Consider the following 23,922-nt stretch of genomic DNA (forward strand, 5'->3'; position numbering starts at 1 on the left):
TCTTATCAACCAGTTATTAAAACAGTTACCAAGTTGTACAAAACATAGACATGCTCATATTATACGTGTGTTCAGTCAGCTGACATATCACACGTTTTTAAGGAAAGTTTTCGTAAGTGTTTACTTACCTCGCGCACTCGCTTGAGTCCTTCGATATCACAAATCCATGCTATAACGAAATACGATACATCGTTATGCGCAACACTAGAGAACTCCTACGAGTATTGTACTATGTCCTATCTAACGAAAATGGGTCTTTGAACCCTAATATTGCACATTTGGAGCTAAGGGGCAGATGACTTGCTTCCTGGTCGAACGCTTGGGCTCGAGAGCGAAGGTTCGGCTAGTGAGCTAGGTACCTTGGCCAAAAGCTACAAACTATGTTTTGAGGCTTCTATCCAAACTAAGGGTTGACATATTTCATCCTATGCTACTAAGTAAGCACATGCAAAATACATATCATGTTATCATTCAACTCAAAGCATTAAAAGGAGGGTTTAAAACTCTTTCAAAACATTCTTAGTCCTTGCAAACAAGTAGGTGTAATCGCTAGTCAAAACATCTTTAAACTTGTAACACTAGTAACAATAATAAAAAACACAAAGGAATGGGTAAGGAGATTATCTTAGAAGATCGCAAAAACACCAAGCTTTCTTCATTTTCTCTCTCCAAGTCACTTCTCACACTAGGATTAGGGTTTTTTTGAGGTTAGGGAAGGCTAAGGGTCGAAGGCATGACTTATATAGGAGCTTCGGGCGTGCCTTGCTCTGAAAAAGTGGAGAATGTGTTAAAACTGATTTTCAAGGTGTCAGGGAATGTTGGGGTACTATTGGGCGAACGTTCAGGTAATATTACACGTTGGATAAAAGGATTGAAGCATACGTTATGGGGTATTGCCCACTGGTTTAAGGACTGGTTAACGAACACTCGTGTGGTCCCCTAGCGAACACTCGTACTTAAGTTAAGGGCGAACATTCAGTCAGAGAGTGGGGTTTTTAGATTTGGTTTGGAAAATTCTAGGGGATGGGCTACTCACAAGGGGTTTAGGTCTTTTGTTTTAAAACTATGTTTTATGAAAGCATTAACCGTTTTCGTAGTAAGTCATTAATCTTTTAAAACGTGTGTTTTTATTGGGATATTACACTTTCCCTCTCCTATGTAGATAGGGGTGGCCAGATTAACCATTTACCGCCTACCAACCGCCACCGAATTGTCACCGATTGACAACCGACTTCCTGCAGTCAGTAGGCGGAATAAAAATACTGTTTCGACATCAATTTTGTTCGGTATGCAGTAGAATTTTTTTTTTTGTCGGTTAACCGAAAATTAGCCAACTTAACTAATTTTTCAATTGAATTTTGAATTTTATTTGGTATTTATCCTTATTGTGTTTGTCCAGCTGATTTTGTGGTTATCTTTTTGGTGCGTGTTCTATGAATTTACTTTTTCTTTTCATTTATAAAACATATGCTTTACTGATTCTATAGTTACAATGAAGTTAATAAATCTTAAAATAAAAACTTGTAATCAACTTAGCCGACCACCTATTAACTAATTAAGTGATTAACCGAAAAAGTCTAAACTATTTTTTGTGGTATGAAGTCGGTTAATTAACTAACTTTCACGTAGGCGAAAATGCTCTACCGACACCGACTAAACTTATACCCACCCTTATATGTAGACATGTAAAAATAAAAAAATAAAAAATAAAAAATAAAAAAAGAAGAAGAAGAAGAAGGCTGAAAGATAGGATCCAACCAACCTTCTTGGTCTAACATCGCCCAGAACCGAAAATAAGAGCAAAATACTACAGAAAAGTACGTTTGCGATTGAAAGCAAAATAGTTTCAGTGCAATTATACGTGAGAAATGTTTTCAGCATTACATCACAGATATGGACACCACAAAGAATGACCTACACCCATAAACTTTTACGATAAATTGATTTGATTATATTAAATTAAGGGATTTAATTATTTTATAGAATATTAAATGAGAGGATCCTATTCCCTTATTTTAGGACTGAGATCCTCTCCAGTCCAAATGGACCAGAGGAGAGCCGGTTCTTGTTAAAGTAGGGACAAAATTGTCCAACAAATTTTTTTTTGGACAATTTTGCCCCTAATTTAACAAGAACCGACTCCCCTCCTGAGGATCCAAATGCCTTATTTTAAGGGATGGTTTGTATTTGAAATTATTCGAACTACTTGTAAAACTCTATAAATAAAGCCTTTCATTTTAATCAATAAAAGATGCGGCCCATAAGAGATTAACCGTCCGGACGTAGGCCTATAAGACTATTGGAAAATTTACTCCCATTTTCCAATGGTAGTATTTTATGCACTGCCGTTGAGGGTAATGTTAAAAAGTTTATAGTCCCCAAATGATAGTTTAATCGGCCGGAGATTATTCCTCATGAAGCAGTAGTCACTAGATCGAATCTCCCCCCTTGTGCGGACATGTTAAAAAAAAAAATGCTAAAGGTCCCTTTTGTGTCTCTTATGTCATTCAAAAAATGATGTGGCTTTTAAAATCACAATTAGACTTGTGATTTATCACTATTGAATTTTTATCAAATGATAATTTTAAAAGACACCTTATTTTTGAATTGACACAAAAAGAATACAATTGTGACTTCTAGCATTACTCATTGGTTAGTTACGCTTATACGTACTGTACTTTTCAGGCCTTTACATCTAGCAATGCTAGAAGTCTATCTTGTGTCACTCAAAAAATGTGCTAGCTTTTAAAATCACCATTTGATCGAGATCTAATAGTGATCAATCACAAGTTCAATGGTGAGTTTAAAAGTCACATCATTTTTTGGAAAAACACAAAAGTAACACAAGAAGAACTTCTACATTTACTCATTTACATCTTTGCAACATTCAACTGGGAATGAATAGCTCGAGGAGTTTCCTCATTCTAAAAAGTTCTAATTAGTCAATTTAAAGTTTGTCATCGACACTAAAGAAGTGGGAGAATTTTAGCTCTGTCACATTTAGCACTGATCTGTGTGATACAAATGTGGGATTTCCAATTGACAATTGACAATATTTCTTCCGAACTTTCAATTAGGACAATATGCTCCTCAAACTCTAAAAAAATTGATAATGTCCCTATAAGGCCAGTAAAAAGGCAAAAATGACCCTAAATTTTTGTCAATTTGACAAAAATATCTTTTCTTTAACAAAAAACAATTTTTTTTAAAAAAAAATTTCCACTCCTTTTTTTTCATTTTATTTAATTTTTTAAGTTTATTAAGGGTATTTTCGTCATTAGGGAGGATATTGACAATTTTTTGTAATTTAAGGACATTGTCGCAATTGAAAGTTTTTTTTTTTTTTGGAGGGGGGAGGGAGGGGGGAGACATTATCAATTATGTGGTAGTTTGAGGGGGTAATATGGATTTTCCCCAAGAAACAAATAAGGATAGATTATACTTTTTCTCCTCCAAAAAGTTGGTCTTGTTGTGCACAGAACTAAAATTTAGGATCTCAAAGAAGCAGAAAAGAGCAGAATAGAAAATAAATCAACTACACAAGACATCAAGATTTAAGTGGTTCGGCTTAATAAGCCTACATCCACTGGTGGAGACGACCCGGAGAAAATTCACTTTCAAAAGATAGAATACAAAGATAAGGGGAAGAAAATCACTCAAAACCCAAAATCCCAATACACCAAAATCTCTCTCACACAAAAGTGAAAAATACAAAAAAGAGAAAAAAAAAATCAACAAAAAAAAACTCTCTTATTCTCTAAGTTTCATAAAGCACAAAAAAAAAGAAAAAAAAGGAAAAAAAATGTGTGGCTTCTAATTTTTCTCCCAGTTTGCCTTGTTGCAAAGCCTCCTCGGTCAAGGGATACTCAAAAACAAGTAGTGCTGGAACACTGACTTCGGCCCGGGTAATAACTCCAAAGACAACGAATGGGCCCACGGGAAAGGACTTGATAAAATCAAATCATACATAACAGTTTTATTGTGGCTGTAGGTAGTGGTGGAGGTTCAAGTTTGTGCACAAAGTCTCTCACTCAAAAAAGAAAAGTAAAAAATGCCCAGATTTCCTAGACATTGTCACACTAGGCATACGAAAAGATGTCATATAGACATCCTAAGCACACAAAAAGTAATGATAGGCATACGAAAAGATGTCATATAGACATCCTAAGCACACAAAAAGTAATGATAGGCATACGAAAAGTTATCCTACAAAAGGAAGAGATAAGGACATCCTATGGGAAACGTGATCAGAAATCGACCTCAAGATTACATTGATTTTATCTTCATCTTTTGGATCTAGGTTACTAGTACTAGCTAGGGCTGAGCGTCGGTCGGTAATATCTGTTTCGGTAGATAAGGACATCCTATGGGAAACGTGATCAGAAATCGACCTCAAGATTACATTGATTTTATCTTCATCTTTTGGATCTAGATTACTAGTACTAGCTAGGGCTGAGCGTCGGTCGGTAATATCGGTTTCAGTAGAAAAATTTTATTTTCGCCTTTCAAACCGACAATGTCGGTAAAATTGGTTATTTCACCGACTTATTCCGCAAAATTTTATTTTATTTTGCATTTCGAACCGAATTGCGGTCGGTAAAGTCGGTGTAGGTCGGAAGTCGGTAAAGTCGGTTTCGGTAATGTCGGTATGTGGAAAAGTGGCAAATTTGTCGGTAAAGTCGATCGAAAGTCGGTTCGGTTAAAAAACCTCTTCCGCCTACCGAACCGAAAAATTCGAAATAAAAAAAATCATGCCGCCTATTGTACGCCATCTAGTCGGTAACGATCGGTGTCGGTTGAAATCGGTCGAAAGTCGGTTAGTCGGTAATTTGCTCAGCCCTAGTACTAGCTTGCGATTTCCACCATTTACTCTCTTCTCATGCAGTTTCCAACGGACATATGTTATAATGATCATGCCAAGATAGAGTAGTGATCCTTATCGGCCCTCCTGCCTTTTTTAAGCAGAAAAATAAAAATTTACTTGTAAAAAAATATTTGAAAATAATCACCATCCTCCATGTCTTTTATATATATGTATTGGCTATTGAAACTTGAAAAGCATTTTTTTTTTAGTGAAGATAGCTTCTAAACACTTGAGAGAGGAAATGGCTCTACTACCTTGGTTGCAACAATCATGGCAAGGGCTGCAAAAAATACCATTCAATCCACTCCTCTCTGTTGTTTTTCTCATCTCATTTCTCTATGTTTTCAAGCGTACTAGAATTGGCAATCCCACTTCACCTCCATCCCCACCAAAGCTACCAATTATCGGCAACCTACACCAGCTTGGCACACTCCCACACCGTTCACTTCAAGCCCTTTCTAACAAGTACGGCCCTCTAATGTTGTTATCTTTGGGCAATGCTCCAACCCTTGTGGTGTCATCTGCAGCCATGGCTAGAGAAATGATGAAGACACATGATATCATTTTCTCAAACCGGCCCAAAACCACAGCTGCTAATATCTTACTCTATGGATGCAAGGATGTAGTCTTCTCACCCTATGGTGAGTATTGGAGACAAGCTAGGAAAATTAGTGTCCTCCAACTTTTGAGCCTAAAAAATGTGCAATCGTTCCAGTGTGTAAGGGAAGAAGAAGTTGAAGTATTGATCAACAATATACGTGACTCGTGTCTCAAAGGGGCTGCTTCTATTAATCTAAGTGATATGTTCATGGCAACCTCGAACAACATAGCCTCTAGATGTATACTTGGCCAGAAGCTTGAAGAAGAAAATGGTAAGAGCAGGTTCGGACAACTATCCAGAAGAACAATGGTGCTACTTGCAGCATTCTGTTTTGGAGATTTTTTCCCTTTATTGGGATGGATTGATTTTCTTACGGGATTAATTCCTAGTCTGAAAGCCACTTTTAGAGAATTAGATACTTTTTGTGATCAAGTGATTGAAGAACACAAGACAGAGAAAAGTGATGATAAGCAGCATAAAAGGCATGATTTTGTGGATATTCTCCTCCGACTTCAAAAGAATGGCATGCTCGACTTTAAGCTCACCAAAGACAACCTCAAAGCAATTCTAGTGGTCTCTCTCTCTCTCTCTCTCTCACACACACACACTCAAACCCATGTCTAAAGTTTTGTGTTTCCATAATTTCAGGATATGTTTGTGGGAGGAACTGAAACAACTTCAACAACTTTGGAATGGTTAATGGCGGAGCTCATAAGAAATCCAAATATTATGAAGAGAGCACAAGAAGAGGTGAGAAGGGTGGTGAGAAAGAAATCAAAGATAGATGTGAATGACATCAACCAAATGGATTACTTGAAGTGTATCATCAAAGAAACTCTAAGACTACATCCACCAGGTCCTCTCTCAGTACCTCGAGAAACATCAGCAAGTGTGAAAATTGGAGGTTATGATATTCCGCCAAAAACAAGAGTATTTGTCAATTTATGGGCAATCCAAAGGGACCCTACTGTATGGGAGAGGCCAGAAAAGTTCCTCCCAGAGAGATTCAAAGACAATCCCATTGATTTCAAAGGCCAAGACTTCGAATTCATCCCATTTGGAGGTGGGAGAAGGGGATGTCCGGGATTAACATTCGGTGTTGCTTCACTTGAAATTGTGGTTGCAAACATCTTATGTTGGTTTGACTGGAAGTTGCCTAGTGCCGATGTACAGGGGAAGGACTTGGACATGAGTGAAGTTAACGGGCTCTCTGTGTCAAAGAAAATTCCTCTTCATCTTGTACCAATACTGCACTCTCCTTGATCTAAGCATTAAGAGATTCATGGTTGTAATTTTTCTTAATTCTCTTGTTTTGTTTTAGAATTTCCTGTTTTTCCTTATTGAAATTAGTGTTGAGGGTATTTCAACATTGATAATAACAGAAGCTTCAATGCTAAAATATCAAATTGACTTTTGCACTTTAGAAATATGGAATGTTTTTCCTCCTAACGGGGTTCCTCCTTTGCCTGCTGACTCTTGGCATTGTTAACATTGCTTGGAATCTTCTTCCAGTTAGAGCTTCATTTGGAGCTTTTGTCTCCTCTGAAGATCCGGATGCTTGGCAATTGATGTCCCTTTTGTAAAGGAACACAAGAAACCATTTCCCATCATTCCTTCTAGATCCTTAGAAAAAATAAAAATAAACTTAATTACGAAAGATAAAAATCAAAATAAAAAAAATAAAAAAGTGCAAAATATCAATTACCTAGTAAAGCCTTCTAGATCCTGCAACTCCTTCCATCCTTCTAGATCCTTTACCTAGTAAAGTTCAATGAAGGGTTTGAAGGTGTTCACTCAGTCTCAGTGCATCAGAGAGGTCGAGGAGAGAACGGCGTTCTTCAATCATTCGCCCAATGTTAAGAGAGGTCTCGAAGAAGAGTAAATTAGAGCATCCATGGCCACAACGTGCCATAATGGCGTAGAATAAAATGAAAATTAAGATTCCACGTGTCATCTAAATGGAGGTTAGGTTTTTTTTACTAGATTTGAGCCATTAGTTGAAATTTCAACTAAGAAGTCTGTTTGTTTTTCCATCCGCATAACCTAAGACCGTAATCTGCATCCGCATCTGCATATGTGAATATGCAGTTAATATTTGCCCGCATGTACAGCCCTACCCAAGATGAGCATCCAAGATGAGCATCATGAGTGATCTTTGCCACCCTCAAATGCACTAGTGGTGGTCGCACCATCCCCAAAGCACCTTGAGGGTGGTGTGGCCACCATTGCGTTCTTCTATGGGCCCACATATTCAATGTTTTATATATTTTTCTTTTTAAGTTTTAAAGAAAATTAAAATAATAATAATAATAATAATAATAATAATAAAATATGGTGTTTTTTTATTAAAAAAAAAATACGCATACCTCTCTCAAACTATCATTTCATTGTCATTGTCCCAATTTTGAGTTTTTTTTTTTCTAATTTTTTAAACAAATAATTTTTATCTTAATTTTTTTTTTTGTATTTCTAAACAAAAATTAAAAAAAATAAAAGAACTAAAGTGAAAAAACAAGAGGGTCATTTTAAATTTTTTTTCCCCTTTTTAAACTTTTTTTTCCTGAATTTATAAGGATAATTTCATCTTATTGAAACTTTTATACAATTATAGATACATTGACTTTATTTTAGTAGTTTATGGGAGATAGATAATGACAATTGATAGTTTGAGAGGGAAATTAACAATGAAATTGTAGTTTGATGAGAGTGTACATTTTTTGGTTAAAAAAAAAAAAAAAAAAGTCTATTTCATTAGGAATTTTTAGAAGAATAGTTATTCTCCTTTGTAAGAAAATAGGAAAAAGCCCCTACCAAATAAAAAAAAAAGCGTTAAATACTAAATACCCTCTAGGGTTTCATTGCTTTATTTTTTTTCCCCTTAGGGTTTGATTTTAATCACAGGAGGTCTCTGTGGTTTTGATAATAGACCAAATTAGTCATCTGTCAGTTGATCGTTAGTTGACTTAACGAAAATCCACGTGGACCAATCAAATGTTAACACGTAGCACCTACTTAATTTTTTTAAAAAAAAAATTTTAAAATGTTTTTTTTACAAAAAAAAAAAAAAAAAGAAAAAAAAGAAAAAAAATTGGAAGTGGCTCCTTGGCCATTTTTTTTCATTTAAAAAAAAAAATTACGTAGGTACCACGTGTCAACATTTGATTAGTTCATGTGGATTTCCGTTAAGTCAACTAACGATCAATTGACAGATGACTAATTTGGTCTATTATCAAAACCACAGACCTCCTGTGATAAAAATCAAACCCTATGTAAAAAAAAAAATAAAAAAAAAATAAAAAAAGAAAAAAGCAATGAAACCCCATAGGGTATTTAGCATTTAACCCATAAAAAAAATAGTTACTCTAATGGAATAGCCATCCCATTTCGGGGCCTATTCCATGAACCAATTAGACTCTTAGATTTTCAATAATCCTAAAAGAATAAACGCCATGTTTTAAAGTATCTAGTCTTAGATAATTATTGATGAAGGCTAATGCATTGTCAGAATAAATAAATTCATCGAACTGTAACATAAACATCTCTAATATTTATTTTACTATCTTTCTTTCTTTTTTCTCTATCCATTTATGACGCTATCTTAAATCTACATAAGCGAAGCATCTAACCATCAAGAAATGCTAAAAGCTTGTCAGCTAATGGAATAAATGTGCTGCACACCAGATCTCTTTGGAGTTTCAATCAGGAAGGCACCGCTTTGTGTTGCTTTGGAAAGGACATGAAACAACGTATTTCAGAAAAGCCTGCACAGAATGAGCACTGGCTAGCAAACTCTAATTCCTGAACATCTTGGATCCAAAAAATCAACTATTCACATTCCGTCGTCTACTTCTGATATTCGGTAAGGTGTTCGATGGGATGTTCTTGTTCGAAACCAAGATAACAATCTGACACTAAAATCAATTTGATCCCCTGGAAAACAGACACTAATGAATCAGAAGAGCATCATTGCGCACACAGCATCAGTAATTAGTTCCTTTCAACTTCAATTCAACATAAAAATACAATATTAACAATCTAAAACTTAATCAAGTCACAAAATATTTAATATATATATATATACTTTTTCATAAGAGCTTCACTAGAAGTGATTTTCCTCTTTAAGTGCTTGAAGTACACCCATGTACACATTTTCTTGCTCCCTTAACATAACCCAACATTCATCTCCTGTTAACTGATAATTCCTCCACTTGTATGAGAGTATGAAAAAAGTATGAGACACCCCTTTCATGAATAGGGATGGCAATAGAACCCGAATTTTAGGGTACCCTATCAGTCCTGTCCCTATTAGAGTGGGTTTGAATAATTTGTTGAAACTTTTTAAAACCAGATCAGGTTTGGGATGAGTTTCTGTTGCTGGGTGTCAGACACCTGCTATAATTTGTTAGAAGTCCATATCTTTGTTGTAAAATGGTAAGGTTATTTCTCTATCTCAGAGCTGTTCCCTTTGGTTGCCATAAAACATCATTTCATCCCAGATTTCACTCTCTCTCTCTCTCATCCATTTTATGATTTAGTAGAACGAAATTATATTGATTGTTAAGGAATAGTAAAGAATTGCAGATGGATGTTTGAATAATCTCACTCTCTCTCCCTCCACCCCTCTGACTTATTGTTTGATTGGCAGATTTGGTTTATGTTACGGGTTTCAGGTTTCTTTTTTGTTACTGGATGGGACAGGTTTGCGATTTATATCCTAACCCTAATCAGATATGAGAAGGGTGTCAAGATTAAACATTCTAATCAGCAGCTTTGGATTTCAATCCCATCCCAAAGCAGACCGGTTGCCACCCCCAGCTTTAGCATGGAAGAAGAATATTCAGAAAACAAGAAACTAAATAGAGAGAGAATAAATGAGGGTGGAGGACTGATTTAGAAAGAGGCAATCAAATTTGACCTGGAGACTCGTCAGATTTGATGGTAACTCCATGTGGGTGATCAAGCGATCAGAGAAAGAAACTCTCTTCAGAGCATATAGTTCGGAGGTGAAGGTGTTACCAAGAAGCAACCACCATGCTTCATCTTTTACCTGTTAAAACAATGCCAAGCTTAGTTTGTCTTACTCACTACTAATAATCTATAATGAGGTGAATTAATTACCTTAGGAAATCGGGGGGCAAAAGCTCTTGATGTGTTCCACTTGGAATTGACCTTCTCCAATCTGATGTTCAAAGTGGAAGCCTTTCCACCATCAATGTCCCTTCTCTGAAGTTTTAACCTCACTTGTACACGGGGAAAATTCTGCAAATCCTGGTAAAACGAAATAAAGAGATTAGCAACTACTGAAATCAATTGACATATGAAGAATGTGAGCTAGAGAAAATGAACATTTTTGAAAAAACGGACCCCTGTGCGTAAATTCAAAGACAAAATTGTTAAAAGCTAAAGAAACAAAAACCATTTTAGAGGGAACTCCACACCTGATATAATCTTGGAGCAGGAAAGTTTCCAATTACAGTCTGCAAATTTGCCTTGGGAAGATCCAACAGTTGCTGAACAGTGAAAATTCCTCTTTTGGTTAACAAACTTGCAAGATCATCATTCATGGATGGTAACATCCACAAGCTGGAATCCTTGTCAAACCATAAACCCTGAAAACAATTGAAAAGATATCTGAGGCATGGAGGGGAAAAGTGATATTTCTAACGAGCAAGAGATAGAGAACTTGCTAAAATCTCAAAATTTGGAATTTATACAAATTTGATATATAACTTCAAAACAATTAGGGTACATTCACCCGTAATATACTAAACCTGTGCAAATGTGTCTTCTGCTTTCTGGTGACATATAGTTCAATTTTGGAATTTCTACTTTTATGGGAAAACTTGAATGACTAAGGAATTCAATGCTATAGAACTGACAATTTATGACATATATTTGTTGTGACAAATTGATAATTTTGGATCACAAAAAAGTAGGTAAAAAAAAAGAATAAAATAAGCCAATTGCACCAGACACCAAGATTCACGTAATTCAGCTGGAAGGCCTATGTAGTATGTCCATAGACAATCAGGAAGACATTTGTAACTTTTAGTACTTAACACTGTTATCTTACTAGAAAGGCAGAAAAGTATTTGCCCTTCTACTCTTTTGGAGGTCAGCCTCCGAGAAGCAGTCCATCCCTGTTCATCTCTTTTCTCATATTTAAGGTGAGCCAATGATTGATAAACCTAAATCCTTCGAACTATTAACCAGACCAAAGAAATCTACGAATATGAACCAAACAAGGGTCAGTGTTGAGAAAGCTTCATATCTCTTATGCCAATCATTCAAAGACCGGCATTAAAAGAGCAAAACAGGTATGATTATTACGGTGGGCAATCAAACTCTAAAGGCCAAAAAATGTTCAAGGGTATTCTTTTAAAATCAAGATCTATTTCTATTCTGCTTTTGGTTAAAACTCCCACCTTGAGTAAGTACTTCTATTTGACTAAGATTATGCCCTTTAAGAAAAAAAAAATCACATAGGAAAATTATTATTGAAAGAAAAAAAAATACAGAAACAGGAGCTTTTATCACAGTAAAAACAGATGTAAAAAAACACACTAAAGAGACAGGAAGTAACAAGATCTATGAATGTTCAACCATGGCCACAACAATGAGAGAAGATCATCATGTGATTATATGATCTGCATGATCCATGCAGATGATTAAATCCTTCATTTATTTAAAACAGTCAGATATGTGGCTGATAAAGATGATACCTGCACGATCATTTGCAAAAGATGCATGCAAGCTATTGAGCTTGAAAGCCATCCGCTGTTTGCACATATATCTATCATGGCCTGGATGATACGTATACTTTGATCTAACACTGACTTTAAGTCTGTGACATAGTCGCTGATTGGTAATTCTAATTGAGAAAAATGTGCCTGAATCCCAAAAACATTTATGGTAAAGAAGTAAAATAACTAGAAAAAGGGAAGTTAAAAAGAAAGATAGACAGAAAGACAGGCATGCAAAAATTGATGTCAACAGCTCTTACCTGAAATAGTAGATTTGCTTTGACGTGTGGATCATCAAGGCGATTCTTATCCACCGCATATTGAACTCTCTTGGACAATGCTTCATTATAATTTTCCTATCACACAGAAGAGATGATACAGATTCAAATAAAAACATCTTATATGCATCACTAAAAAAAACAACTAAGTTGCACCCATGCAGGCAATGGATAACATGAATGTTAGAATTGAAGTGTTGAAAATTCCAGAAACAATAGCAAAAGCTCATGAATATTTTTAAAATGATGAACAATGTTAAATCACCACTTGTCCCAAAAGCTTAAGCATATTGAAAGAGGTAAATTTAATCATTTAATCAATACTTTAACATTTTTCCTCACGTGTGAGCTCAAACTTCATATTATTAAGTGAGACCCAACACGTGAAATATTTAATTAAAACAGGGGTGAATGGATGAAGTCAGAGTTCGAACCCATGACTTCTGGCTTTGAAACCATATTAAATCATCACTTATTAAAAAAAAAAAAAAAAAAAAATTCTTTTGACATCTGGATCATTTGTATAGTTTCTTCAAAAGAGATGCAAGAAAACTCTCAATTCTCTACATATTTCTCAAAGTATTCCACACTGAGAGTCTATCTATGTATCTCTTTCAAAAATTCTAACCTAGAGCCACCCATCACATATTCCCTCTAACATTAGAACATATCCACTTAAGGGGAGGGAAAGAGGGCACGGGGAGGGAGGGGGGATTCGATCTAAAGACCTCCGCTTCATGAGGGGTTGTCTCCAGCCGATTGAATTATCCCTTGAGAACACACATATTCCCTCTAACATTAGAACAAATTATGGTATCATTTTTGGAAATACAAATATATAATTCTCAACAAAGAACACACGATTCCTCTCAAAAATTTGTCAAATCTGAATGCAGCAGCAAGTCTGTTACCAAATAATATGGGAAAGACTTGGATAAGATACGCATAATATATTCCTTTCAAGCTTGTTAATCTAAATTCATATAAAAACAACAGTTAGGAAGCAAGTAGGGGCTACTCATAGTCAGAATTACCTCATTATGCCGCACAGGAAGTTCATCATACTCAGAAGCAGCAGAGAGTATATGCAGAAACACCTGCAATGTAGAATCTTTCTAAGGTTCATGATTAATAATAGTAAAAATAAAATCACTGGAAACACAACCTACTTCAAGTGACGTGTCTGGACCTATATTCGAACCAAACATAGATACAGTCATGTAGCTGAGGTAATACTGGGATGCTATTGAACCCAACATCATGGGCTCCACACTGTCATCACTCATCTTGATACATCCACTGTCTTCCAGGTCCTCAAATGTGTTTTGCACTAACCTGCAAAAAAGTATCCAACATAGCACAGTCAGAGAAAAGGGCACATTCTAACAAGAAATTCCATGAGATCTGGAAATGAAGTCGTTACCTAGATAAATATGAACTAATAATTTCCGGACCTGTACTCTCCAGGCCATAATAAGCAGGATTAACCGTCTGCAACAAAAAAAAAGGTAGAAACTTATGATCCGCACAATATGTTAGTTTCTTTACGTATTTAATGAATCATGTTGCGAGTCTATTATATGAAAGAGGTTTCCTCATTTCATAACTGCCACTTTGTGAGAAAGGGGGGTGGGGGGATTGGATCTGATGGGTATATTGCACCTTTCAGATATTCAACAGTATCATTTACAAACTTCGATTATTTTCTAGTAATGAACAATATGAACCTCTACATCTTAAACTACAATACATTTATTCCATCTTGTTGGCGAAACTATACCAGTCTACGGAATAAGTAGGTCCAGGTAAGGTAATGCACTGCATCCTCCTTATGGCAAATAGTGCCAGAAACTATCTCCGCATTGATGTGAACATGCAACTGCTCTCTCAGACTACTCTCAACTGGAAATGGTTCGTACAAAAACTGCATACGGAAACACCAAGGTTACTCTAGTTTGCCAAAAAAAAAGGACCATTTAAGTGACAACTCTGTTACTATACTGAGTCTAACCTTTTTATAGAAGCTCTTTTTGGGTTCATGAACAAGAATGACTGCTTTCCCGTGTTGATCAAATTGTGGGCGGCCAGCTCGGCCCATCATTTGCAATATATCTGTGATTGGAAAATCAACATATCTCTTTGCCTTTCCATCATAATATTCTGTTCCCTGCAATAGAAAAATAGTTTCAAACATATGGCATCCATGGGATGAAAAAAAAAAAAGGATCTTACAATGGATCTACCAGAAAACCAAGAATTTGACAGGCAGTTGTCTTGCCAGCGCAATTTATAACAAAAAACGCATTGAAGAATTAAACATTTAAGTGGTGGTCTCACTTATCTTGCATCTTGCATGAAAATAAATAGTCAAAGGCCCACTTATTCACCCCCTACTCCTAAATTACTGACATAAGACTCATGCTTTTATAAGTGGCTAGTGGTATCTTGTATATTTAATCCAAATATTGACGTCCTTTCCATCCCGGATTGTCACCGATATCTCCGGGTTCTCCCCATTAATACTTTCGGGAACAGATTCAGTGGAGACGGGATAGAGCTTGTAGCTCAAAGGATTCAAGCATGGTGGCAACAAACTATGGTATCCGGGGTCCAAATCCCTCCTCCCCCATAACCAGCCAAAAAGGGGAAAAAAGTGCCTGAGTGGTCATTTAGGGGCCTTAGTTGGTGATCCGGGAGTTTCCCTCTCTAAGATGAATTTCTTTTTCTTTTTCTTTTTATTTCTTTTTTTTTTTTTTTTTGGAGTATTGATTGGTCATGGGTGGGTCCTTTTGCTGTTTTTGAGTAGCGCTGATGCCAGTGGTGGATGTGCTTTCTTTTAGGTGCATTAGTACTGGTGGGTGGCCAATAGCAGCATCATTGTGGAATTTGGGGATATTATTATCGTGGGTACATCGGATTTGGGCATTTAGGCCGCATGAGGATGAATGCCTTTCAGGTTTGTGGGTGGTGGTAGAGGGCCCCAAATGAGAGTTGTGTATGGTGATGGGAGTGCATAGCAGTGACCAGCTGAACCTGAAAACCCGAAACTCAAGTCAGCCAACCAGATGAACCGAAACCAGCCAACAGCAACTGGTTCAGCTCATTTTGGTTTTTGAAGGATGGCCAACGGAAGTTTGGAACAAGCACAATGTATATGACCGCTAAAATCTATCTCAATACATGCAGGGTTACAAAACAAGTGCACATGATTTGAGAAGGAATGTTTTTGAGCCAATTGATAGGTGCTTGGACTGGCTCACAAAGAGCAAAGGGAGCTTAATTTGTAAACAGATACGCAGATCAAATTCTTAGATATTTATCTCAAAATAATTTGTATATCACTTCTTAATGCTCGCAATGCTTTTTTACATGAGAAATATGAAAAATAAGAAAGCTCAAGCTTACAAAAAAAAAAACCCACTGCCATAATTGCTGTCAGTCAAATTTGTATATATGAAATAATTACTTATAACAACAAACCATATAAACAAACACCATATTTAATTTTTACTCACCTTGATAATAACCAAATGAGCTGGAAGGTTCACACCCCATGCCAATGTGCTGGTACAAACCAATACCTATAATTGGATGATGTACCTCGTCAACATGAAATTAGAACGCATTCATTTTTTTTACAAGGAAAGAAATGAAATATTATTCAGATGATAGAATAGTGCCTGAATCTTGTTGTTTGCAAAAAGTTCCTCAACCAGAGATCTATCCTTGTCATTCAGACCCGCGTGGTGTAACCCAATGCCAAATTGCAAGGTGTGCCTTAGGTTCTGATCAGTGACCTGAGAAAGAACCATCTGAAGTGCTTCTTCTGGCATACTAAGAAACTGAATTGGATGTTCATCCGAAGCTGCAAACTTTATTTATACAAAAATAGAACCATTAAATGGTACCCGCAAATAAATAATTCACATTCAAGGCATGAAAGGGATCTCACCTGAATGAGGTCCAGAGCAGTTAGCCTTGTCTGACGACGAGATGAAACAAATATAAGAACAGGTTTTGTAGGTGAATGGGTGCATATTGCAGCATATGCTGGTTTATTCATGCTATTCATCCTTGGGCAGTAGTACTTTCCAGGATACCCCTGTTCATAGAAGCTGACATATTAAAAATGTAACATGCAGATATATAAGCCCTCAATTGACATTTACATCAACCAGAAAAAGTCATCCTGAACAAAGGATTGGTCACAAAATAATTTAGGGTCCATCAAGACTAGCACTGCAGTTCAAACAAACTAACATGAATAAATACAGAGCAAAAGATTCTCATTTTTGTAATAGCAGTTACAGTTGAAGTAATTTCCAGATAACCTCATGATGGTTTGACATTAGAGGCAAGAGAAGTGTATAGGCTCCTCTATGCCTCTTACTCATCCATTCTAATAAATAAATGGCAAATGGTGGCATTGTGGCAGTGAATCAGGTAACAAGGCAGGTCTTTTTTTTTTTTAATAGGTAATATCAATTTATATAAAAGCGCAAAGGGGCGCAACCCATTTACACAGGAAGTATACAATAGAGCCCACATATACAAATGCTTTTAAGCTAAAAATGAAGCACATAAGTCTAAGAATTCCGCAAGCGTTGAAGCTTGCGACGAATGCCACATTACTCTCCATGAGAAGAGTGTTTGGAGCACCCTTTTCTTCAACTCTATGAGTCCAAGTTCACGGTCTTCAAAACTCCGTGCATTCCTTTCTCTCCATAAGCACCACATTACACATAAAGGAGCCATTCTCCAAATTTGCAGAACAGTACGATTACCCATTTGTCCTCTCCAACTTCCTAAACATTCCTTCATCCTACTCGGCATCACCCACATAACACCAAACAACTGAAAAACCATGTTCCATACCTCTATAGCAACCTCACAATGCAATAATAAATGATCAATTGATTCACCACTATGCTTGCACATACAACACCACTCCGTCACTATAATGTTCTTCTAACGTAAATTGTCCAATGTAAATATTTTCCCCAGCACCGCCGTCCACACAAAAAAAGCCACTATTGGAGGAGCTTTACTCTTCCAAATACTCTTCCAAGGACCAACCACCTGTGCCGAATTAACCCTTACCTAATAGTATGACTTCACCTCAAAATTCTTTCTCTTCGATGGAATCCAACAAATTTTATCCACCCCACCATGCCTAATCTGATGGGAATACAGTAACTCGAAAAATCGCGAAACCTCTTCCATTTCCCAATCATGAACAGGTCGAATAAACATTACATTCCAATGAATAGCACCATTTGCTATATCCATATTCTCCTCCACCATGCCTCCTTTGCGCATGCTATATTGAACAAGGCTGGAAACAGAATCTTCAATGGTGACTCCCCACACCACACATCCTGGCAAAAAAACACTCTAGAACTGTCTCCTACCTCAAACCGCACATGCTACTTAAAATTATCCTACCCCCTTCGAATACATTTCCACACTCCCACCCCATAGGGTCCCCCTACTTCATTGGAGCACCAACCACCCCTTATCGTATCATATTTAACCTCCACTAATTTCCTCCACCAAGCATCACCCTCATTGGCAAACCTCCACAACCATTTACCTAACAAAGCTCGATTGAACTGAATCAAATTCCTTACCCCTAATCCCCCCACCTCCGTCGGCATGCAAACCTTGGACAAGCTTACCAAATGAAACTTGAATTTGTCACCTACACCTCCCCACAAGAAGTCTCTTTGTAATTTTGGTTATCCGATACCTCAAAACCATAGAATTATTGTACTTTCAACTAGTATAGAAAATTATTGTACAATACAGTATAGAAAATTCTATGGTTTTGGTTTTGAGGTATTTTTGGTTCACCAGTTCACCAACCACCCCTCATCGTACAAATACTGTACTTCAAGAACTATTTGTACTTACATGGTTATCCGATACAAAACCATAGAATTTGATCAACAATTCTAATCATAGGAAATGCTTTAAGTTTCAAGTGTAAAATATGGAAACAGTAAAGCAGGCATACTTTATGTAGTAAAATTATGACTCACTTCATTAAAAAAATGAGTCAACAATAATAAACTACTTTCCAGAAACATCTTTACCTAATGAAGACTTGAAAATAAAATTTTGCAAGAAAATATGCCTAATATGTTTGTAATTTAATTAAGAATGAAAATTTAATCATGTATACTAGGATTGCGCCCCTTTGCACTTTTCAATGAATTACTTATTTATCAAAAAAAAAAATTAAGAATGAAAATTAATTTATATATATATATATATATATATATATATATATATATATATATATATATATATTGACTTGGGTGCTCATTGTAAGGATCCCTCTATATGGAATAATGTCATTGAGAAGATGGAGACTAAGTTGGCATGGTGGAAGCGAAAGTATTTATCCAAGGGTGATACACTAACGATGATTAAAAGTACGCTTTCTAACATACCCACATACTATTTATCTCAGTTTCATATCCCAGTGAGAGTGGTGAAACGTATAGAAAAAATACAAAGAGATTTCTTGTGGGGAGGTATAGGTGACGAATTCAAGTTTCATTTGGTAAACTGGTCCAAGGTTTGCATGCGAACGGAGGCGGGGGGATTAGGGGTAAGGAATTTGATTCAGTTCAATCGAGCTTTGTTAGGTAAATGGTTGTGGAGGTTTGCCAATGAGAAAGATGCTTGGTGGAGGAAATTAGTAGAGGTTAAATATGATATGATGAGGGGTGATTGGTGCTCCAAGGATGTAGGGGGACCTTATGGGGTGGGAGTGTGGAAATGTATTCGAAGAGGGTGGGATAATTTTAAGCAGCATGTGCGGTTTGAGGTGGGAAATGGTTCTCAAGTATTGTTTTGGCAGGATGTGTGGTGTGGGGAGTTACCATCGAAGACTGTGTTTCCCGCTTTGTTCAGTATAGCATGTGCAAAGGAGGCATGGGTGGAGGAGAATATGGATATAGTAAATGGTGCTATTCATTGGAATGTAATGTTTATTCGACCTGTTCATGATTAGGAACTGGAAGAGGTTTCGCGATTTTTCAAATTGTTGTATTCTCAACAGGTAAGGCACGGTTGGGTGGATAAAATTTGTTGGATTCCCTTGAAGAGAGAGAATTTTGAGGTGAACTCATTCTATAAGGTAAAGGTTAATTCGGAACTGGTGGATGGCCCTTGGAAGATTATTTGGAAGAGTAAAGCTCCTCCGAGAGTGACTTTTTTCGTGTGGATGGCGGTAATGGGGAAAATATTAACGTTGGACAATTAAAAAAGAAGAACATTATAGTGACGGGGTGGTGTTGTATGTGCAAGAAGAGTGGTGAATCTATTGATCATTTATTATTGCATTGTGAAGTTGTTATAAAGGTATGGAACATGGTTTTTCAGCTGTTTGGTGTTACATGGGTGATGCCGGGTAGGATGAAAGAATGCTTGGGAAGTTGGAGAGGACAAAGGGGTAATCGTATAGTTCTGCAAATCTGGAGAATGACTCCTTTGTGTGTAATGTGGTGTTTATGGAGAGAAAGAAATGCACGGAGCTTTGAGGATCGTGAACTTGGACTTATAGAGTTGAAGAAAATGGTGCTCCAAACACTTTTCTCATGGAGAGTATTGTGGCATTCTTCACAAGTCTCAACGCTTGCGGAATTCCTAGATTTATGTGCTTCATTTTTAGTTTAAAAGCTTGTATATGTGGGGCGCTTTTGTATACTTTCTTTGTACATGGGTTGCGCCCCTTGAAAAAAAAAAAAAAAAAGAATAGATATTACACCCATCATTAATTCTATAGTTTCAAATCCAATAAGTACTTTCCATATCCTCTTGTGTTAACTTTGAAGGAAAAATAAAGGCCCATTACTTGCTAGATGCCTTGTTTACTCGAAAATAAGATAAAAAGTCAAATACTCCCACCATCTCATAATGAGTGTCCTACTCCACTTCTTTTTTTTTTTTTTTTTTTTGTCCCAAGATCGTCCATTTCAAAAGTCAAAGCGTTACTTTTGAAAAATGACAACTCTAGAAGATGATAACTGACGTATGAAGTGTTAATGCATTAATTTTCTCTTAAAAAAATTGATTATTTCAAAGAACACGCTTTTTAGGACAGAGAGATAAATCAGATAATACTAAATATACTTGAACAACAGAACAAGAAATATCAAAGACATTAGGAAAGCAAAGAATTATAACCCAGGTGAAGCACGGCATCAACTTGCCTGAATATGAACTTCAAGAGGAACAGGCCTCACACTTGGCTTGAAATTGAAGAGTCCGATCTCACCAACACCCAACCAATCAGCCAAATCACTACATTAAAAGAATTGCATAAGAAAATTACAAAGTAAAAGCATTGAGCATAGTGGGTGCAGAAACATGCAATTCTTCGAAAGTAGCTGAGTAAACTTTTGTATACACATTCAACTAATAAAATGATATCATGAAATTCATTTTATTCAAAATAATTCTTTCACAAGATAATATTATAGTTACACAAAAATGGGCCAAAACAAAAACTATCCTCTGCTGAGACCAACTAGTCGAGAAATGAAACACATAATAATAATAATAATAATTCTAGGACAAAAATTAAAATCTTAAATTGAGTAATAACACATAAATGACCTTGAGCTCTTAAATTTTTTTCAAGATTGATAGAATAGGCATGGAAGTTTGATCGTACAGAACAAGCATGAGCATTCTGAAGATTCAAAGAAATTTTAAATGAACTAACGTACCCTGCATTTGCTAAAGCTGTAGACAGGCCTACAAACCGTACGGCACGCTCTGTTTGTGATGATATGTATCTCATCCTCGAAACAATAACCTGACAACATTTAGTTCCGTGGTTGAAATTTCAAGGTAATTAAATTTAGAAGAATAAATTTTTAGGCTAATGAAACAAGAAAGAAAACAAAATTTTTAGGCTAATGAAACAAGAAAGAAAACAAAAGATCTATTCAAATAAACTGAGAAATTTATTTTCTATTTTCTTCCATATATTTTTGTCCAGTCCATTAAGAAAGTTGGATAATCCACTTGCCCTTTCGCCAGCAAAAGCTTTCTGTATACCTATTGAAAAGCAGAAAATACAAAATCTAGCAACTCATCACATTAACCAGAAAGCTCCAAGTGAGCCGCTACAACAGCATCCTTCACACAAATAATACCATATAAATCTGGAAATGCTTCCTTTAAGGCCTTGTCCACACACCACCGATCATGCCAGAATCTGACCTTAAAGCCATCTTCCAGCTCAAATCTCGTATAACTTGAAAACTTCCAACAATTCCTCCCAATATTCTTCCATAACCCCACCCCATATGCCCCAAGAGGCTCATTAGAACACCACCCACCCCACGAACTGCCAAATTGAGAGTCCACCACAACTCTCCATCAAGCCTCTCTCAGAGGCATGTAGAGCCATAGCCATTTTCCTAAGAAAGCATGATTAAACATTAGCATATTATGAACCCCCAGCCCTTCCAAAGATATCGGAGAACAAACCTTAGACTAGCTAACCATGTGAAATTTCAACTCTTCGTCTAGCCCACCCCATAAGAAATCTTGTTGAAGCTTCCCAATACGGTTTGCAACACCCGCAGGGAAAGGAAAGAGGGACATGAAATACGTATGCAAATTGGAAAGGGTGCTCTTGATAAGAGTAACCCTGCCACCCTAAGACAAGTACATTTTTTTTTTTTTTTTAACTAGCCAGCCGCTGCTCTATCTTCTCAATAACACCATCCTAAATTGACTTTGCCTAATGAAAGGCTCCCAATGGAAGACCAATATACTTCAAAGGCAATGTGTTACATTTGAGAAAACAAGGATTATTCAAGACAATAAGGAATTAGTTCTTCATTATGAAAACCATCAAGAAGACACCACAAAAGGAATGAAATTCACAGAACTTGGATTCTATCATAACTAACAATGCTCAGTAAAAGGTTACAGCAGTTTGTAAACAGTACCTCAAGGATAGGACCACGATCAGCTCCCAATAAGTGAATCTCATCCAAAATCAAAAGTCCAACCTATTGATTAAATACTACGCATTAAAACCTAGCTAGGAGAAGTGTGCAAATGGCCTATCAATTCAGTATTGCAATAATTAAAAATTTTAGATAATGAATGAAAGAAAAACTAATCCCATTAGAAAAAATAACAAGAAATAGATGCACCTTCATGACATAGCTTCGATTATGCCAATTACGACTGATACCATCCCACTTCTCAGGAGTAGATATTATGATATCAGCTGACAAGAGGGCCATCAAATCTGGAGTGTAATCTCCAGTCATTTCAACCTGATAAGAAATTCTAGTCAATACTAGTACCATATGTTAGATTTTATTAATGACTATAAAATAAAAACTGTCACCATCTTCTTCCCAAGCTGAGAGACAAGACGCTTTTTCCAATCATTCATTCTTTCCCGAACAATGGCCTTCAATGGTGCTATATAAATAACCTGCATTTAGAAACCAATTGAAGCGTACTTCACATTATGACATGAAGCACCTAACAGGTGTTATTAGACTGAAACACAGATATTATGAAACCATTTGCACTTGTATAATAAGGAACCTAGTTTGCAGTTTTTTTTTCAAACGACATAATTTGGTTTATGACTACGTAATAGAACTATATCAACATGAACTGAAAACAGGAAGTTATTGGTTACTAGTTCAGCAAATTCGGTCACCATTGGTAAGGTAAGAATGTATCTAATGCATATATCAAAACATCTTTGTTATGTTTCCTAAACTTACACCCAATAACTAAGCATTCATATGTTTTGACATAGTTCTAGAAGAGTATATCTTGCAATACTGCTTTGCCTATCATTTTGTGGTGTCTTTGAAGGAAAAGAAATAATAGAAGTTTCAAGGACCATGAGAAGACATTGGTGGAGCTCAAGTCCTTTTACTTTAATAATATTTATATTTAGACAGCTAAGTTTGTACCTCCTTTGGTACTTAGTTTTCATGATTTCCTTGTTCTTTTTTCTCACGTAGGTATTTCTATTATATACTTCAATTGTACTTGCGTTACGCTTTTCACATTTAATGATATTTTGCTTACAAAAATAATAATAATTTCCCAGCCAGCGAACAGCAAGCAGTGCAATACACTGAAACAAACCCTTGTGCTTTCTTATTTTGTGTTTGTCTCTATCCTAGTGTTCTTATATGCTAATCCTCCTTTATACTGCATGAAGAAAATTTAAACACATACCTTCATATCAGGCTGAGAATTTGTTTTGCTGATAGTATTAAATTTCATTCAAAAGGGCATATTGCCAGTACATAGAAAATATATAAGACAGACGCAAAAAAGGAAAGAAAAAAAACAAAAGAGGAAATAAAAGAAAAATTAAGATTTACAGCGGTGGTCCTCTTCTATAATGCATGGAGAAATTCAAGACAT

At 36.2% G+C, this 23,922-nt stretch overlaps 2 protein-coding genes across 6 annotated transcripts in view; one reads left to right on the forward strand and one right to left on the reverse strand.

Annotated features, from left to right (window-relative positions):
• Positions 1-5,102: 5,102 nt before the first annotated feature.
• Positions 5,103-6,806, forward strand: LOC132176193 (cytochrome P450 71A1-like). The gene is made up of 2 exons (XM_059588330.1): positions 5,103-6,038; positions 6,114-6,806. Exons 1-2 carry the CDS (start codon positions 5,106-5,108, stop codon positions 6,726-6,728), a joined length of 1,548 nt encoding a protein of 515 aa, XP_059444313.1. The 5' UTR covers positions 5,103-5,105; the 3' UTR covers positions 6,729-6,806.
• A 2,109-nt stretch (positions 6,807-8,915) lies between these two features.
• LOC132173542 (DExH-box ATP-dependent RNA helicase DExH14) overlaps positions 8,916-23,922 on the reverse strand; it is a 38,666-nt gene continuing 23,659 nt past the window's right edge. For all 5 annotated transcript variants that reach the window (XM_059585058.1, XM_059585056.1, XM_059585057.1 and 2 more), the window contains 19 exons: positions 22,874-22,963; positions 22,674-22,799; positions 22,464-22,526; positions 21,228-21,316; positions 20,709-20,799; positions 16,439-16,588; positions 16,167-16,358; positions 16,002-16,067; positions 14,498-14,653; positions 14,267-14,410; positions 13,910-13,977; positions 13,656-13,821; positions 13,521-13,583; positions 12,469-12,564; positions 12,188-12,355; positions 10,904-11,074; positions 10,584-10,733; positions 10,381-10,512; positions 8,916-9,395 (listed from right to left, as the gene is read on the reverse strand). In XM_059585058.1, coding sequence (XP_059441041.1) covers positions 9,309-9,395; positions 10,381-10,512; positions 10,584-10,733; positions 10,904-11,074; positions 12,188-12,355; positions 12,469-12,564; positions 13,521-13,583; positions 13,656-13,821; positions 13,910-13,977; positions 14,267-14,410; positions 14,498-14,653; positions 16,002-16,067; positions 16,167-16,358; positions 16,439-16,588; positions 20,709-20,799; positions 21,228-21,316; positions 22,464-22,526; positions 22,674-22,799; positions 22,874-22,963 — 2,268 coding nt within the window. In that variant the 3' untranslated portion in view covers positions 8,916-9,308. The remainder of the gene's footprint in view (positions 9,396-10,380; positions 10,513-10,583; positions 10,734-10,903; positions 11,075-12,187; positions 12,356-12,468; positions 12,565-13,520; positions 13,584-13,655; positions 13,822-13,909; positions 13,978-14,266; positions 14,411-14,497; positions 14,654-16,001; positions 16,068-16,166; positions 16,359-16,438; positions 16,589-20,708; positions 20,800-21,227; positions 21,317-22,463; positions 22,527-22,673; positions 22,800-22,873; positions 22,964-23,922) is intronic.

Source organism: Corylus avellana, chromosome ca3 (genome assembly GCF_901000735.1).
Source record: "Corylus avellana chromosome ca3, CavTom2PMs-1.0".
NCBI lineage: Eukaryota > Viridiplantae > Streptophyta > Magnoliopsida > Fagales > Betulaceae > Corylus > Corylus avellana.